Source organism: Pavona decussata, unplaced genomic scaffold (assembly GCF_977016875.1).
Source record: "Pavona decussata unplaced genomic scaffold, jaPavDecu1.1 SCAFFOLD_228, whole genome shotgun sequence".
Taxonomy (NCBI): Eukaryota; Metazoa; Cnidaria; class Anthozoa; order Scleractinia; family Agariciidae; genus Pavona; species Pavona decussata.
Genome location: NW_028145633.1, coordinates 349,047 through 366,095, shown reverse-complemented (window position 1 = coordinate 366,095; position 17,049 = coordinate 349,047). Strand labels below are relative to the sequence as shown.

At 40.1% G+C, this 17,049-nt stretch overlaps 1 protein-coding gene across 1 annotated transcript; it reads left to right on the top strand.

Annotated features, from left to right (window-relative positions):
- The first annotated feature begins 339 nt into the window (after positions 1-339).
- LOC146458786 (metalloprotease TIKI homolog) lies at positions 340-16,092 on the top strand. Its single transcript, XM_085090271.1, has 7 exons — positions 340-1,574; positions 1,664-1,744; positions 1,880-2,455; positions 8,754-9,078; positions 11,810-11,900; positions 12,649-12,822; positions 13,870-16,092. Exons 1-7 carry the CDS (start codon positions 1,533-1,535, stop codon positions 14,024-14,026), a joined length of 1,446 nt encoding a protein of 481 aa, XP_084946397.1. The 5' UTR covers positions 340-1,532; the 3' UTR covers positions 14,027-16,092.
- Positions 16,093-17,049: the final 957 nt, after the last annotated feature.

Genomic DNA, 17,049 nt, shown 5'->3' with positions numbered 1-17,049 from the left:
CTTGTGGATTAAATCCTAAAGTGTAAGCATTCAAACGAAAGCTATTGAGTAGTTTTATCTTTCCTGTGGTCCTTCCGCACTGTCAATAGGTACATATATAAGTCAATGACCTGCAATGATGCTGTACACGGCTGGAATGTTGACTACTCTAATCCAGCCGGTGTACGCATTTAGAATGAAAGGTAATAAGCAGTACTTTCTTAGGGTACTTCCGTTTATTACGCTGTGCAACTATGTGCTGTGCAAAGTGGTGGAAGGTGTTTCTAACTTTAGACTCTGAACCTTATAAAAAATTTGAACTGTGCTGCAATGTCTGCGGATCATGTTCTATAGTGTGACTGACACAAGCTGTTCAGTTGAGCATTGCTTCCCCGTAGTGTTGTTAATTTCTCAATTTTCCGTAAGTGTGAATTTTATTACAAAATGTGTAAAGTTTCGGCACTTTTCAAGCACGGTAGGAGGCTACGTAATTAAGTAACAATTAACAATTGAGTCGATTAGTGCAAGCTCCAGGCAACCCAGCATGGTTCTTCCATAATTGACAGCGTGCTGTGATCATGATCCCACAGTTGGAAAAACTGTTTACGGAACTGATGATAACACACGGCTCCACATTGAGGTAGCCGCAGGTGGCTTTTGAATTGAAAGAAGACTACTGTATATCATTCGGGAACGCGAAACCTCCTTAACAGTTAACGCTTATTCAGATGAAACATTGGGGGTACTACTTATTAAATCCTTTTCTGATCTCTCCAACAGCCACACCTTGCTACCTAGGACATGTTTGTAAGTCTTAAGTCCTTGGATGAAATCTCAACGTGTGACCCGATTAAAATAAATGTTGTTGAACTGTACTTTTCACTAGTTTTTTTAGTCTGTCTCAAATAGGATCTTTAAAAAAAGGTTTTCTCGGCTTTCCGTCAGACAGGGTTGGAACCAAAGAGGTTAATCGCAGTCATTGAAACGCCTGCCAGTCTACATATTTTTTCAAGTGCAGCCTTTCAATGCTCGAGTTCTAAAAACACACTTTTGGCCTCTGAATCGATTTACCAAACAGAGCGCCAGTCTGATATTATAGTTGCAACTAAACCAATATTCATCTTTTATATTGAACTGTTTCCTTCAACACTTCTTATGCTTTTGGATGGCATAGTTTATACGCATTTGTGGCACTCATGCAGAAGATAGCTTATTAGACCACGTTTTGTCATACTCGCCTTGGAGGTGAGTACCTCAATTAAACATTTAACTGTCAGGCTGGATGCTTGCTGTCAAGCTTAATGACATGGCCATTGTGTTATGTGATGGCCCGCCCCTCCAGATTAACAGTGCGCCAATTACGGGCCGAGATAAGCCAATCAGGAATTAAGCCGCTAACCCGAGCAAAGACCGCAAAGCTCAGAGTTGTAGCTGACAAGATTTAAAGATTGTCTGTTAGTTAGCTATGAGGACCAGATGAGCGAAAACGGCTCTGACAAACTGAACAAGCCTGCAGCAACAGAAGAGTTGAAATACCCCAGTAGGATGAGCCGATGGATTCTCCGTCGAACCTTCTATGGGTCTTCTTGCTTGTTGTGAGTTGACAATTGTAGATGGATCACGGTAGGCTGAAGCAGTAGTTGATAACTTACAAAATCATAACATGCTTTGCTTGTACCTGCAGTTAACTGAGTCACCTCTCAAAGGGCAGAATGCTTCCCCGGACGTCTCTCCGGTCACAAGACTTTGCGGCACGGATTACGCGGTAACAGCTTTACAAGATCTCTTTCTAGTGTGCGTTAGTTAATCAATGTGCACTTAAATTCTTATATATCACTGTTCTATTGTGCTTTCAAAAATAATTACGTTGTGCATATTCCATTTGTACTCGTGTTTACAGCTCCAGGAGAACCTCAACTCTTTCCTGTGGTTGGTGAAGAGAAACCCGCCAGCGTATTTCTTCGGAACGATCCATGTGCCGTATACGCGAGTTTGGGATTACATTCCTACGAACAGCAAAACGGCATTCAGGACAAGTCAATACGTCTATTTTGAGCTGGATTTGACTAGTAAGCCCACGGTAACTGCACTTTGGAAATGCCAGATGCTACCCAAGGGAGGACTTCTTAAGGACGTGATACCGCGGCGGATGTACCGACGCCTTTATCGCCACCTTCGATACATCAAAAAAATGATACCTATTTGGCTGAGCGACAATGATGGTAGTTACCGTCAAGGCATGGCGCCTTACGCCGACAAGATATTTCAGCTTTTGACTAAAGACTGGCAGCAAAAGAGGCCAATATGGATTATGCTCATGGTTAATTCGTTGACCGAAAGCGACATTAAGAACCGCGGCATCCCTGTTCTTGATCAGTACCTCGCCTCGGAAGCCTCGAGGAACGAGCAATTCACCGGAGCGGTCGAAGAAGTTGACGAGCAATGTCGTCCGCTTAATTCCCTGAACGACACACAGGTATGATTTAGTGGAGTGAAAATTACATAATCCTTGAAATCTTCTCAACGTCAAATGTTTTTCAAACGAAATCCAGCTTACTGCCGCCAAAAATGGATTAACTGAAACTGACAACATTAAATATTTAAGTTAAATTGCACGCGACAATTAATAGTTTGTATGTTTCGTAGGCTGAAACGCGGGCTTGCGACAAATGAAGCACTTAGCGGTCGAGATTTTTAAGCGCGTCACTGAAGCGTGATTTCGGTCGAGCAGCTTTTTGACGCCGTTTCCTTGATATTTCATTTGCGTGAGTTGGCTGTGCAGAATAATTGTATTAATGCGTGATGCCCTGTGAGTCAGGTAACTCTAAGTCGGGTACAAGCGCGTTGTAAGGGCAAAGGTACCGATTTGAAAGTCGTTTACTAGCATCGCACGTCAGAGCGCAGTGGTGAGATTATCTTTGGTCGCGTAAAAAGGCGATTTGTGTTTATATTGAGCATTGATGTGTACACAGTGGCCCTGTCATAAACACAGGTTACAGCTCTTTAATCATGTTTTGTTAATAGGGCTTTTCATAGCGGCTTTAAAGTGAATTTCTCATTTGTGTTGTCATGGGTTTGATAGCGAAAGAAAAGCATGTTTACCGCGGAGATGATGTTTTATCAATTGTGTAAACCGATCGTTTTCCTTTATGCGCGAGAGCTAATTTTAAATTCTCGAGCTGCTCTCTCCCTCGCGCCCCAATGCTCGCTGAATTCGATAATTTTAAACAACGTGCACTCGTTCGGATTCTAAAATCATCCAGGGTTTTTATGATTTTTGAAGGTTATTGTGTCACAGCCCTATTAAGTTATTACCCCATAATCAAAACACTTGATCTTGCGCCTGAAAAAGTGAGCAAACCTTTCTTCGATTTGTGTCACTCAATGGAGCAGTGCACATGCTTCAAATGTTCGTGATGTCGCTACGTCATCACTTAGAAATTCTTCGCGGCGGCTTGCCTTTCGGTGTCTTCTGTTTGCTCCGACTGCAGTATCTGTTACATGGTTGTTTTGTGCAGCTTTTATCGGGTTTGATATGAAAACAACGGCACAGCGTGGATGTCATTAAAATTTCATTAACTTCACGCCTTCTCTGTCCAAGCCGCGCTCCGAGCTCCCGTCTCTTGTCCCTTTGTTCCTGGGAGAGTTGTTACTGAGAACTCTTCGAAGTGCAATTTCGGACCCATGACGATGAAATGCTCGTTGCTTTTACAATGAGCGGCATCGTAGTCCTTATGTCAACAAACTATTTTATAGACAATGGTGCTAATTAAATCAAGAACATGTCGCTCGAATTCGAAATAAAGACAGCGAAGGTTGCATTTTGATCGCAAGAAATTGAGCGCAAGGTTCACCTTACCACAAAATTGAAACTTCACGAGTGATCGAACGAGCAGCTATGCTAATTAAAAAATCACTTCCTTCCACCTTGTAATCGTGTAGGCGACTTATTAAAGGGAGTTGTAAACTTAAAGCAAATTGGATTGACATCAATTAAGTATGCAAACAGCCTTTCGCCCCTTGCCAAACACTTCTCCTTCTGTCGGCCAAAAAACGGGGGATATTCATTGTAGGGCACGAACCTCAAAGAGCATACGATAAAATTACACAATGCACTCACGTTTTCTGTTTGCGAAAATCTGTTGTTTATTCCATTAGCTCAAAGTTCGTTGACTTTAATGATAAAGGGCGGTACTTTTTGATGTCCGAAATTAAAAGGAGTAATCGTGCGTGAAACTTGCTAACCACATGCTTGCCTTCGGGAGACAAGCTCAAGAAGAGTTTTTCTTAATACTGTTTTAATAACCCGAGGTTCAAGCTTATGTTTAAATTCTTCTTATCTATTGCTTTTCTTTTCATGGCTTTGTTTTGGTAAAACAATGCTTTCAAGTTTTCATTTGTGTAAAAACAAATAGTTGGCTCTCAAACGTACTCTACGATCTACTGTATCGCTGTATCGCTCGTGTCTCCTTCTATACCTTGTTTCCCTTGGTTACCACTGTGTAGCGCTACCTTAAGTTCTCTTTAAAAATATCTACTGCTGATAAACGTACGCTTTATTCACAGTGGGAGCTCGAAAAAGTAAACTTTTTCTATATTTTACAAAAAGGCCGCAGGCATGATAAGATAAAGAGCCAAAGCCACTTGGCAACAGCAGAACATCTTTTTAACTACCGCACTAACTAAAACCAGTCACTCCCAATAGGGGGCTATGATCCTGATATACCGACCAGAAAACTAGAAGGAAATTCCTAAAATTCGCTTTGCGAAATCATTTAAAACAAACTGCACCACTGCAAAGCGTTGATAAAGAGCTTTCATTTGAATGGTCACACTAAAAGATTTCACCCACAGGCTTAAAACTTCGAGAATCACCAGTGGATTTGAGCTGTAGGGGTCTGAACTATCAAATGTTGTTTACAAGGAAGGTTATTAATTATCGACATTCAGTATTCTCAAAGCGCAGCACTGATGGATCGGTCGAAGCATCAGGCATTTATTAAACGGGACATATTCTAGAAGATGTCAACAAACAGCTAACTCGCTCTTATTTGTGCATGGAACCCCGGGGCATGAATTACGCGGAAGATAAAATGTTTTATCGAATCAAGAATTACAGCTGGAAAACGCAGATAAACAGTATCCGAGATAGCTTGCACGTATGTGCTGCTGCCTTTAGACAAAGACGTCACTACCTTAAAAAAAAGCGTGATTTCTACATCTAAAACTGCTCTAATTTATGGCTGCTTTACTTTATTGTCGGCAAAGCTCTTATGACATCAATACAAGGATCGCTTTCCGTCTTTGCACGTGCTCAGTTGACATAAACTCATTTGTGTTTTCTTTCCATAATGGCTTGGTTGAATATTTGCTTCATTCACATTCCTTAGTAAGATCGGGGTGCAGTTTTTGACATACACTTTGGTATAAGAATGTACAGAAAAGCATTAATCAATAGCTAAGGGTTTTTCAAACACATAAATTACAACACCGGGGTGAAAGCGTTGGCCAGAGTGAAAGCACAAAAAAATGTCGACGAAAGTGCCCGTTAGTTTGAACTTTGCCCGGGCGCTCTCGAGAATTCATTGACTTTTCGATTCAATATGCATGCGTCGATTCTTGCACGCTCTCAGAAATTTAATAACATTTGATTAGCTTCAAAACAAACTCTTTCACTCTCTGTAACTGGACCAAATCTGAATTTTTTTGTTACAGATTTTTTTTACATATTTGCATACAAAAGGGTGTGAGAGCAAATCTACAATGTGGTTCCCTTTAAGATAAATTTTAGTCCTCCTGATCAAATACTTAGCAAAAACCCAGTAAATTTACCTCAACTCACAAATATTCGGGAATCGAAGAGAATCGAACGGTAGGCAATTTTCGAGTTCTTGGTTATTAAATTAGTACTAATACTCTTCAAAAAAAAAAAAGTTTAGGGCTGTCGGTGCGGAAGCCTTGCCAAGTCTAATCCTTGTCTTAATTCGTTTGCGGCTTTCGATAAGGTCTTCGTTGAATTCGAACTTTAGTTTTTCACGTTGACCTTCGAATAAAATCGTATTTAATTGCGTGTGATTGCTTGGGCGAACTCCCAAAACCTTTCTGTGATCTCGTTTGTTTCCGACTTAAAGTTTAGGTATGGTTTAATATCTACAAAATGTTGCCGAGTGTCCTCTGGCTTTCTAGGACAACAACGACAACACATTTTTGTGCTAAAAGATGGAGTGTATACGAGTACACATGATTAACCTTTTCAATCATTATACCGGTAAGTTTTAATCACACCCCGCCCTTGTTCCACTTCATGAATAGATTCTGGTATCATGATTTATAAACCGCAAAGAGACGTAGAAAGTTCGATCGTAGTGCGTAGGTGCAGAGGTCAACGCGTTAAACGGAAATGTTTCATTTTGTGTTTTCAAGAGCCCTAACTGTAAATGGCCTGTAAACTTTTCTTCACTGATCCGAGCCAATTCGTGAATTTGCATCGTTCCCGATCGTGGTTAACCTTTTTACTGTCTGCAAGAAATCTTGAAGAATGACCGCTCAAATCTAGGTTACTGAGTAGTTCTTTCCTTTGGTGATTTTTTTAGGTTCTAACTTTTTAGTCTATGAATGAAATCTTAAATTTGACCACTCTGTTTAAAAAAGCTATTGGCCGGTACCTTCCTGCGCTCTTGTTTTTACCTTTCTTTACAAAACGGTTCTAACTTGTGAATCAGTGTGTCGATGAAATCCCATGCGGATTGGCCACTCGAATCAAAGCTACTGAACAGTACTTTCCTGTGTTGCTTTCCCTGCTCTACCCTACGTGCTTCTCGAGTTTTGAGTCCGCTAAATTAATATGAAATTCTACAAGTGTGAATAACATTGTTCCGCAGAGCGTGTTCGTAGCTTCTGTGTTTCTGTTAATACGGGGAAAAGTTATAGAAGAGAGCCTGTATAGGTAGTAAGGAATCACTCAAGTAAAACGTCAGTTAAAAATGTTAAAACGGTTCAGAAAATGCCGTGATGCCTGTTTATGATAAGAACGTGATTGTTTGTTCGTGAAGCGTCTTTCTTGTGCGCGGGTGGAAATTTCTGCCAGGCGGAAACGCACATTCAAGTCCTGAACGATATCCAGAAAGATTAATAAGCACAATTGCTGCGGAAATTGAATGTCAAGGTCCCTATTAACCTGCGCTTCTAAGAGGTGTGTGTTTTGGAAGCAAATCTTGCTTCTTAGGAACGAAAAAAAGGTTTTGAATTAAATATAAATATTGAAAAGATGAAAAATTCGTGTGTTATCAAGCCACGCCTAAGCTATTAATAATCAATCAATGCTTTCCGTTGTTTAGCCTGCAAAATATAGCACATACGTTCTCATCATTGTATAGTTTCCTGCCTTTAAAACCCCACCTTTTTATGCCACCAAACCTGTAATTCTGGCCCAAAAGTTAAAAATTGAGACCATACGAACGATGTTTTTGGTTGCACGGAATGCCCAAGTTATAAAAAGTCGTGTCGTCAACGCGCCGTGAAAATTAACATGCAGCCATCCTTTCATAGTCGATGCGACAATCAAGTACTCGTTGAATTTCTTGCTTTTGTCTTCTTTGACTTTTTATCTATTGCGTTGCCTGTGCGTGAGTGCTAAATGTATGATTTTTATCCCACAATAACGTCTCGATAGTTTTTTGTTTTGCGCAATCAAGAAATCGCGCGGCGCGTTATTGTTGAGTGAACATCTCTCGATCGTAACACTGAAAAAGTCGCCTGCTCGCAGTTTACTCCCTTCTCGAGCCACATAGACCAACAAAAATATTTTGAGTCTCATAATAATGCGGGATCATCAGTGCGTGTCTTCTTCACGAGGCTTTGTACGCTGTCGCGTGCAAGAATCCACCTTACCGAAGTTTACCCATTTTTCTTAGCTTATGAAAACTCTGAAAACGCTCATAAAAACGGAGAGAAAGGTTTTAAAAACTTAAAATCTAGCATACATAATGCTGTTAGCGCAGGGACGAAATTTCCAAAAAAATATATGGCTTTCTTTGTGCCTTTTGGCCTTGTTAAGTTTGTAAGGTATTGTGGTAAAATGTAAGGGCGCCATCTTTTCCGCCGGTATAGCGGATTCAGTAAAAGCCAGAAAAAAAAATAATGGGACAAAGAGGGAGACCCCCAGTATAGGCCTTGGGATATGTGAATTTCAAGTTTATTATGTTTATCATTGCTGTTTGTATTTTATTTCCCTTAAGCTCCTTTTAGAAGTCTTGGAAACTGAAATCTGTTTCCCGAGACGTCCGCAAACGTATCTAGAAGCTTGTAGATGCCACTTATGAAAACCATACTGAATAAAGCTATTTCGACAAAGGTTGTCCAAAAAAAGCGTAAAAGCGTACGCGAAAATGCCAAAAGATAGTCTGCGAAATACCAAATAAATTCAATTTATTGGGTATTTCCCAGAATACCTTTCGGCATTGTCGCGTAGGCTTTTACGCCTTTTTTGGACAACCTTTGTCGAAATAGCTTTATTCAACAGACGCCATTACACAGCGCGACGTTGGTATGCTTAGTTGACTTTCTGTGACGTCACATTGACTGTTTGCGGACCTCTCGGGAAACCAACTTCCGTTTGGAAGATTACTAAAAATAATTAAGTGAAATTCACATATCCCACCCAGGCCCCTAAAATCCCTCTCTGTCCCCTTTTTTTTCTCTTGGTCAAAGTATTTACTCACAACCACTTGCGATTCTTCACTGAAAAGAGGAAACACTGTTGTTTGTCATTGCAGGTGATTTTTGCTTTAAACCAAACGCTAAACTTCCAAGAAAAGTTGCGGGTGGGACAAGCGACGTTAGCTTATACGACAGATGATCTCATAGAACATTACAACTGTGGAGATCTCAATACGGTGCTCTTCTCCACGCAGACAACACGTCTGTCAAGTATGAACAGTAACTCGACTCTAAGACAACTGGAAATACAAAAGGCTCGCGAGATTGATAAATATTTTAGAACAGAGCTTATCTTCAAGAGAAATGAGCGCATGGCAAAAAGAGTCATTGAACTTTTAAAGAAATACCCCGAGCGGAATTTCTTTTTTGCATTTGGTGCTGGTAAGTGTGTAACTATTGCAATGTTTTTGAGAATAATTTTAAATTGCCAGTAGCAGTAGTAGTAGTAGTAGTAGTAGTAGTAGTAGTAGTAGTAGTAGTAGTAGTAGTAGTAGTAGTAGTAGTAGTAGTAGTAGTAGTAGTAGTGGTAGTGGTAGTGGTAGTGGTAGTGGTAGTGGTAGTGGTAGTGGTAGTGGTAGTGGTAGTGGTAGTGGTAGTGGTAGTGGTAGTGGTAGTGGTAGTGGTAGTGGTAGTGGTAGTGGTAGTGGTAGTGGTAGTGGTAGTGGTAGTGGTAGTGGTAGTGGTAGTGGTAGTGGTAGTGGTAGTGGTAGTGGTAGTGGTAGTGGTAGTGGTAGTGGTAGTGGTAGTGGTAGTGGTAGTGGTAGTGGTAGTGGTAGTGGTAGTGGTAGTGGTAGTGGTAGTGGTAGTGGTAGTGGTAGTGGTAGTGGTCGTGGTAGTGGTAGTAGTAGTAGTAGTAGCAGCAGCAGCAGCAGCATTAGTAGTAGTAGTTTCACTCTAAAGTTCTGTTCCACGAACTTCACGCAATTGTTTTGAATGAAGATAGATAAGCCCTTCAGTGATTCCAAATAGATGAGATCACCTACGTCTCGAGAACCTGTTTTCGCCATTATGCCGTTAAATGACGAAAACAAAACTACTACTACTACTACTACTACTACTACTACTACTACTACTACCACCACCACCACCACCACCACCACCACCACCACTACTGGTGCGGGAGGTCGCGGGTTCAAACCCCGGCTGGACCACCACTCAGTGTCTTTAAATAACTGAGGAGAAAGTGCTACCTTTGCTCTGACATCTGCAAATGGTTAGACTTTCTAGTCTTCTTGGATAAGGACGATAAACCGTAGGCCCCGTCTCACAACCCTTGTTTGTACTAACTCTGTGGGACGTTAAAGAACCCACTCACTGTTCGAAAAGAGTAGGGGACGTAGTTCCTGGTGTTGTGGTCTGGTCTTTGTGTGTATACCCTGTGTATACTCTCATGGTTGGGTAGGTAAATGCTCTGAGATATTAGCTGCATAAGCTACTCTTAAAATCCGAGGGTAAATAAAGGTGATGTGATGTGGTATTTGTAGTATTATTTTCCAACTGCACTTTGCACTGTTTGAATAATGCGCGAAACGAGTACGAATGTTTAACGATTATTCCACGAGCGCGTTTTTAATATGAGATGATACGCCAAGTCGGCTATAATCATCTCATATCCAACAAGCCTAAGTAGAATAATTGTTTTACCAAAAACAATCAAGAAATCTTGCTAGATCATGCTGGTTTTCCCTTGTAAGACCAACCAGAAAACCATTAAATGGTCTATATTTTTCAGGCATGGTTTTATCGCTCACAATTAAACCATGAACGCTAAACCAACCAAAACTCTGGAACTGCGTCATCTAAATAAATACATCTTGTTAGATGTTTCGGAGTGTAGTATCGCTGTATATTTCTACGAGTTGTGCCGTATTTTATTTTGACGAGTCATAATATAAGCAAAGACTGAGCAAAAATATATACATACAGCGATATTACATACCAAAACATCTAATGAGAGTATTATCCAACTAAAGATTTTCCGGCTGATCGTTAACAAAGAAATCTACAAGGAAACACTGAAGCACGCGTTAGAAAACCGATTTTTTTTTACTCAAGAGAAACCACCAAACTGGTGTTTTTAATACAGGTAAATAACTAACTTTCCAAATTTCGTATCATTTGAAATCGTTTCCCGCTTTATTTTAATATACTAAGTTGAGCTGCATAATAATTAACAATAATTGGACGAGGTTGAGTAAAATAGCGTGATTTGTCAGTGGCGAGCAGATCATTCGATACACTGACAAATCACGGTATTTTACGATAACCTAGTTCAATAATTGTTTTGTCATTCGATCACCGAGTTTGTTTTTCATTATTTTGATCAACGAAATATGTCAAATCACTCCCTGACAGCTCAGGGAAGCGATCGGCCATTTTCACACAGGAGCGCGGTTTCAATTACGCATGAGCAGAATCTTATTTGCAGCAAACACAGTCGGACAGTAATGCGCAAGAGCAGACCGTTATCTGTAGGTAGTTATTTGCAGGTCACGTGGTTTGCTCTCGGCTAATGAAAAGGAAGAAAAAATGCATCTAATGATAAGACACGACAGTTAGTAATTTGTACGGTGAAAAACCGATTTGGCGGTTTTTGTTAGAGCAAAAAACCGGTTATCCTGCTTTTGGTAGTACTTTGCTTCGCTACCAGTCAGGAAAGCTAATAAATCTGTTATTAGATGTTTTGGTGTGTATAGTTTCGCTCCATATTTTTACTCCAAAATTTACATCGAAATTAAAAGATCTAATGAGATACATTAGAGGTAGCTGTTAGTGGTGTTGTTGGTGGTAGCAGTAGACTGTTTTCCTCCAATGCAATTCTCCTTGTTCAGTTTACTAATAGCAAGTCATTGAACCCGTGAAACGTACGTTGAATAGGCCACTTCCGGGTTGTTGTGAACCTCACTATGAAAGCGAGTCTAAGTGCAAAACGTTTCATATGAAAATTAGTTTTGTTTCCATATGAATGAAAACTAATTTTCATAACAAAAACTTTGCACTTAGCCTTGCTTTCATAATGAGGTTCAAAGCAACTCGGAAATGGCCTATTTTTATCCCGTCTACCCGTCTCCTTCTTCCCACCCATTGCTGATAAGATTTAATCTCTTTGCAGGTCATTTTCTTGGAAATCACAGTATTATAGATATCATGAAACGGGAAGGATTTACGGTAGATCATCTTGGTCCAAATCAGCAATTGCCCAAGTAAGTAAGACTTGCTTAAAGAAGCGGTTTTTCAATTGAGTGTCCAAAGTTATTTTGCGTTTGCTTTGGTTTTGCTTTACAACGCTCTATGATTGGTTAACAAAACTCGCGCCTCTTTCTCAACCAATGAGAAGCAAAATCAAAACTCTCGCCCGCATTTTCCCGCGCTCGGCGTTAGTCACGTGTATTTGTTTTTCGTTGGAATGGTTTACCAAACAAAAGGAAAATAAATGAAATAGAAGAAAGATCCTCGCAGTTAGTACGCAACTTAAGCAGATGCTAAAAGAAAGCCTGAAAAACTTCGGACTTGAACGGGATTCGAACACATGACCTTTGCGACGCCGCTGCAGTACTCTGTCAACTGACTAACTTAATTATCAAATAAATAACTTCGATGGCTGGTCAGGCTCCTGAGTGGCGAATAGGCTTTAAAACTGATAGAGCGGTTTTCAATTGAGTGTCGTACGTAATTGCGTTTTTGCTTTGATTTTGCAGTACTACGCCCTGATTGGCTGATGAAACGCGCGCCACTTTCTCAGCCAATAAGATGTGAAACCAAAACCAATCGTGTCTCGCTGCGAACGTGTTTCCCGCGCTTGGCGCCGGTTACATGTATTTGTTTTGAACTCTGATTGGTCCATTGCGCTGTTTGCACCAGTTGTGATTGGCCAGAGTTATTACTTTGGTTTTGGTTTTACGACACTCGATTGAAAACCGCCCTAATAAACCTTTTCCTTTTTTGTTTTAGCTTCAAAACAGTCAGAACCCCTTATCCGTATCTAAAGACGAGAAGAACTAAAAACAGACGCAGAAAATGTCGCAGGAGACAGAGAAGGAGGTGTTGGGAAAAGAAAAGAAAGAGACCAGATTTTAGTCGCGTAAAGCTGGTTCTTAAAGTTGCGAAAACTCCGACAGAGAAGAGGTGAGTGGTTAACGATGATAGATTAAGATTCGTCGACCGAACACAATATACGAAGGTTTACAAGTTTTACCGACTGGTTCTCGTTGAGCCGAAATCCCAGGCTGAAACATTTAGTTTCATACACCAGTTATCCGTACGAAATTGTTACGGATATTGCCTTTCTCGCTGAACTTGTCTCATGTTAAAACATTCGGTTTCAAGCCGGTTTCAGCATTTATCCGAAGATGTTACGAGGGCAAACGAAAATCACCGAGTGACGTAAGTTGAATTGCCGTCCGAGGGTGAAACGGTTCGGTTTCACTATTTATCTTACTGAAGATGCTCCGTAGGCAATGGCTTATTGCCGAGTGATACTAGTTAAACTGCCATCCGAAAATAAAATGTTCGAGCTCTTCAATCATCTTAAAAAATATGTTAAAAAGGCAAAACTGAGAAAATTACAACCTTCGAGGCTAGAACTGCACTCCGAAGTTGACTGAAATGTTCGCTTCCACCAATCGTTTTTACGAAGACACACGTGATTACCAGTTACGAAGGCATGTCGAGCAACGAACGCTCTTACGAAGATGTAGCGAAGGTAAATCAATATTCCCGCGAGATCCTCGTTCAACCTGGCGATCATATTCACGGAGTTGTCACGAAACTGGCAAGCAAATTATTTTTCACATTTCAGCTCCACTACGCAGAACACAAACGTGAAAAAGACCATTAGGTTTATTTTGGCTACTTAAAACAAACCACTTATAAACAGATTTGGAGGCCCACTGTTGGGGCCTAAGTTAGACTATGTTTTACCCTTTCACTCCCAAGATCTGAGAGCTAATTCTCCTAACCAGTGATCATACAAACCTTTATTGGCTTTCACTGAGAATTTGGTTATCAAGACACTATCCCCTACTTGACGATTTTCGAAATTCTCATCACCTAACTGCTTGACATATGAAAATTGTAAGGAGAATTTTAGTTGTTTGTCACTTCTGGGAGTGAAACCCCAATATAGTGACTTTCAGAATTTCATACCTTCAAGTTTTCCCCCTTTTTTTGCAGGGAGAACTCTACTAATAGTAATGAAGACCATCTTAGAAAAGATGTATTGCCTGTCATGCAGTCCTCATCAGCTGTGAGAATCCACTGCAGACAAGTCTTACATACGGCAACACTACTTTGTCTTTTGCTTTGGTGTTTAATAAGGGACGTCATATAAGAGCAACGAAAGATCTCCGCCTTAGCGCTATACATTGTGACGTAAAAAGGCTTCAAGTCCATTCAGACTCGTAGTGGAATTAAACATCCTTGCAAGATATAAGGACGAAGTGTCTGAGTGAAACAGCGGCCATTAATGGGAACAAATGCGTATACAAAGTTCTACATACCACAAATGGCATGGACAGCGATTAATATATATATGACAAGCAGAGAACAATTAGATTAAAATTAAAAGAAACATATTCAGCTCCATTTGAACTTCAAATTACATATATATATATCTCGGTTTTTCCTAACCTTTAAGCAATTTAAACTGATGAGAAAGAAACTGATTGTGTTTGATTCATGTTAATGACATGCACACGCATTTGTTGTTGAAATGCCTTTTGTAATCATTACACTTTTCCCTGTCATCATGTGCGGAAACAAGGACATTTTTTCCAAAGCAGAAGCCAAACCCGAGCAGTTATTATTGTAACCAGATTTTCCGGTTGAATTCAAGGGTGCATTAAAAAAGTTTTATCTGTCGGTCGTTTATCGGCCATCTTCCGGTTATTTATCGGTCAATTGTCGGTCGTTCATCGACCAAATGTCGGTCGTCTTTCGGCGAACTATTGGTCGTTTATAGGCCAATTGGCGGTCGTTTATCGGCCAATTGTCGGTCGTTTATCGGCCAACTGTCGGTCGTCTATCGGCCAGCTGTCGGTCGTTTATCGGCCAAATGTCGGTCTTTTGTCGTCCGACTGTTTACCAGCAGTCGGTCGACAGGTTTATTGTGAGCTGTTTTGAATTTTACTGCAACAATTCAAGAAAAATAAATTTGATGATTTTGCACTCATCCTCTAGGCCTCTCTCTACGATTTCCCCTCTATATCTGCGGGGTTCTCAGCCAAACAAACTGCACAAGCATAATATATATTTTTTATTTTTTTAGTTACCTTATGGAAATGGAAGGAAACAAACAAATAAAACCTTATTTATCCAGGGTTAAGTTATTCAAAAACTGATAAACTTCAAAATAGGACTTAGAACTCCCAAAATTTTAAACATTCCAAGGAAACAAAGATATTTTTTTTAAGAAAGGGGAAGTCTAAGATAGCCATTATTGAGTAAATTAACGTACAGTGTCCAAGGCAAAATAAGTTTCTATTTGAGAAAGGAAGTGATTTGAAATAACAAAGGCACATGTACACTGTATTTTTGTCTCGACTGAGCGAATAATTTTTGGTCACTTATTACTAAGTGAAACTAGCAGTTTTGCCCCAGGGAAGGAAGGGAGGGGGGGGGGGGGACTCCCATATAATAGCGAAGGGGTGATTGTCATACTTTTTACAGTTTAAAATAAGTGGTTGGTAACCTTTATGGTGCTCAAATCTAAAATGACTTCCGACAGAGGTATGGTGGTACCTTCTAGGGTCCTAGCCAAAAAATACGAGAGGAAGAAACTGTCAGTTAACTGATTTTAATTTTTGTCTCATTCATGTCTCCCTCTTAGGGGTACAAAATTGTGCGGACCACGCCCACAAAACAGAATTCTGGTACCTTTTTTTAGGGATGCTTTTCAAAATTTCTGACCATCACCACCACCACTATTATATGTGAGTCCCCCCCTTCTCTTCCAGGAAGTTTGCATCAATACGAGTCTCACCAAAAACTTGCAAAACAGGATCTGAAGTTACTACTAATCCTGGAATAGGTTAATCTGGCTTTGGACAACTGAACCCAGTTCTCCAAAAAATTAAATAAATAAAATAATCAGACTCATAAAGAAAGATTTTCCTGAGCAGAAATCGCATGAGCAAGGCAAAGTCTTTAACGTAACCAACAACTCAGTTGTTTGGTGAAAGATATCCAAGAAGACAGTTTAATTATATCTATTGACCAAGTGTACAAGTCATTTTTCTTCGGCATTTGTACAGGGTGTATGTATTATTACGTTCAACAATTTCAGGGCGATGCCACAAAAAAAGTAAAGTTGCTTCATCATACTTGAGATCATAGTGAGATATTTATACATATATTTTGTGAATAAAATGTGATTATTACACAAGAGTGTGCAGTTTAGATACAGTGGTCTTTTTGTCTACATAAGAAAATATATGGCCACTTTGGTGGTACAAACTGAAAATGGCCGTGATAATGAGGCTGCTGTATGGTGGGGTTCCATTTAACCTTAGTTCGAGGCCTTCCTAAGGGGAGGAGGGAGGGGATGTCCCCCTTCTCCCCCACCCCAAAGCAAAAGCCTGATACTCGGGCTACAATCTTGGACAGATTAAATGAAAAATTAAGACCACCCCTCCCCCCCCATTTCAATGATGGAAAAATGGCGCGTTTTGCTTTGCGCGCGAATTCATCATTGAATTTGGGGGGAGAGGGGGGGGGGGTTTAGATTTTTCATTTTAATCTGTCCAAGATTGTAGGTTCAATTGTATTTGGTTGGGTTAACTGTGCAAAAGTTTCAAAGATGTAAAACAAAATAGACTGACAAAATATAGAATAGAATTAGATTCTTTATTTATGCAGAGTCCCTTAACAGCTGATTACTGACAATCAAAACAAAACAGTTGCTTTTCCAAAAAGTCAATGAACATTTTGTTCTGACCATTGGTCGCAGTATCTGCCCTCTCAGCTGAGTTTGACAGTACTTGAACAACCTCTGCTGACAACAGATTCACCATATGAGTTGCTTTATATTAACAAAACCTACAACTTGCTTACAAGTGTGGACACTTGCTTGTGAGTTTGAATACTTCATGCTCAGAGGCAACACAACTACAGAAACAACACACAACAGGTTCCCTTACAAACAATGAACTTGCTCTGACCAGAGAGATCCTACACCAGAAGCTACTCTCCATAAAGACTGATTTAGATGCTACAACTTCCAAATATTGAATGTTGTATTCTGACAGCAACTACATGCATGTTTCACAATTTGTGTCATGTAAATGAAACCCAAAATTATTGCTGTGCATGACATAAGATGTTTAAGGATTTTGAAACATTTTGTTTTTCACACAA

What these genes read in the sequence shown, in the direction of transcription:
- LOC146458786 (XM_085090271.1), top strand. Translation starts at nt 1,533, where the DNA reads ATGGATTCTCCGTCGAACCTTCTATGGGTCTTCTTGCTTGTT. An exon ending in TTTGCGGCACGGATTACGCG is followed by an intron (nt 1,745 to 1,879) that starts GTAACAGCTTTA and finishes TCGTGTTTACAG; the next exon opens with CTCCAGGAGAACCTCAACTC. An exon ending in ATTCCCTGAACGACACACAG is followed by an intron (nt 2,456 to 8,753) that starts GTATGATTTAGT and finishes TTGTCATTGCAG; the next exon opens with GTGATTTTTGCTTTAAACCA.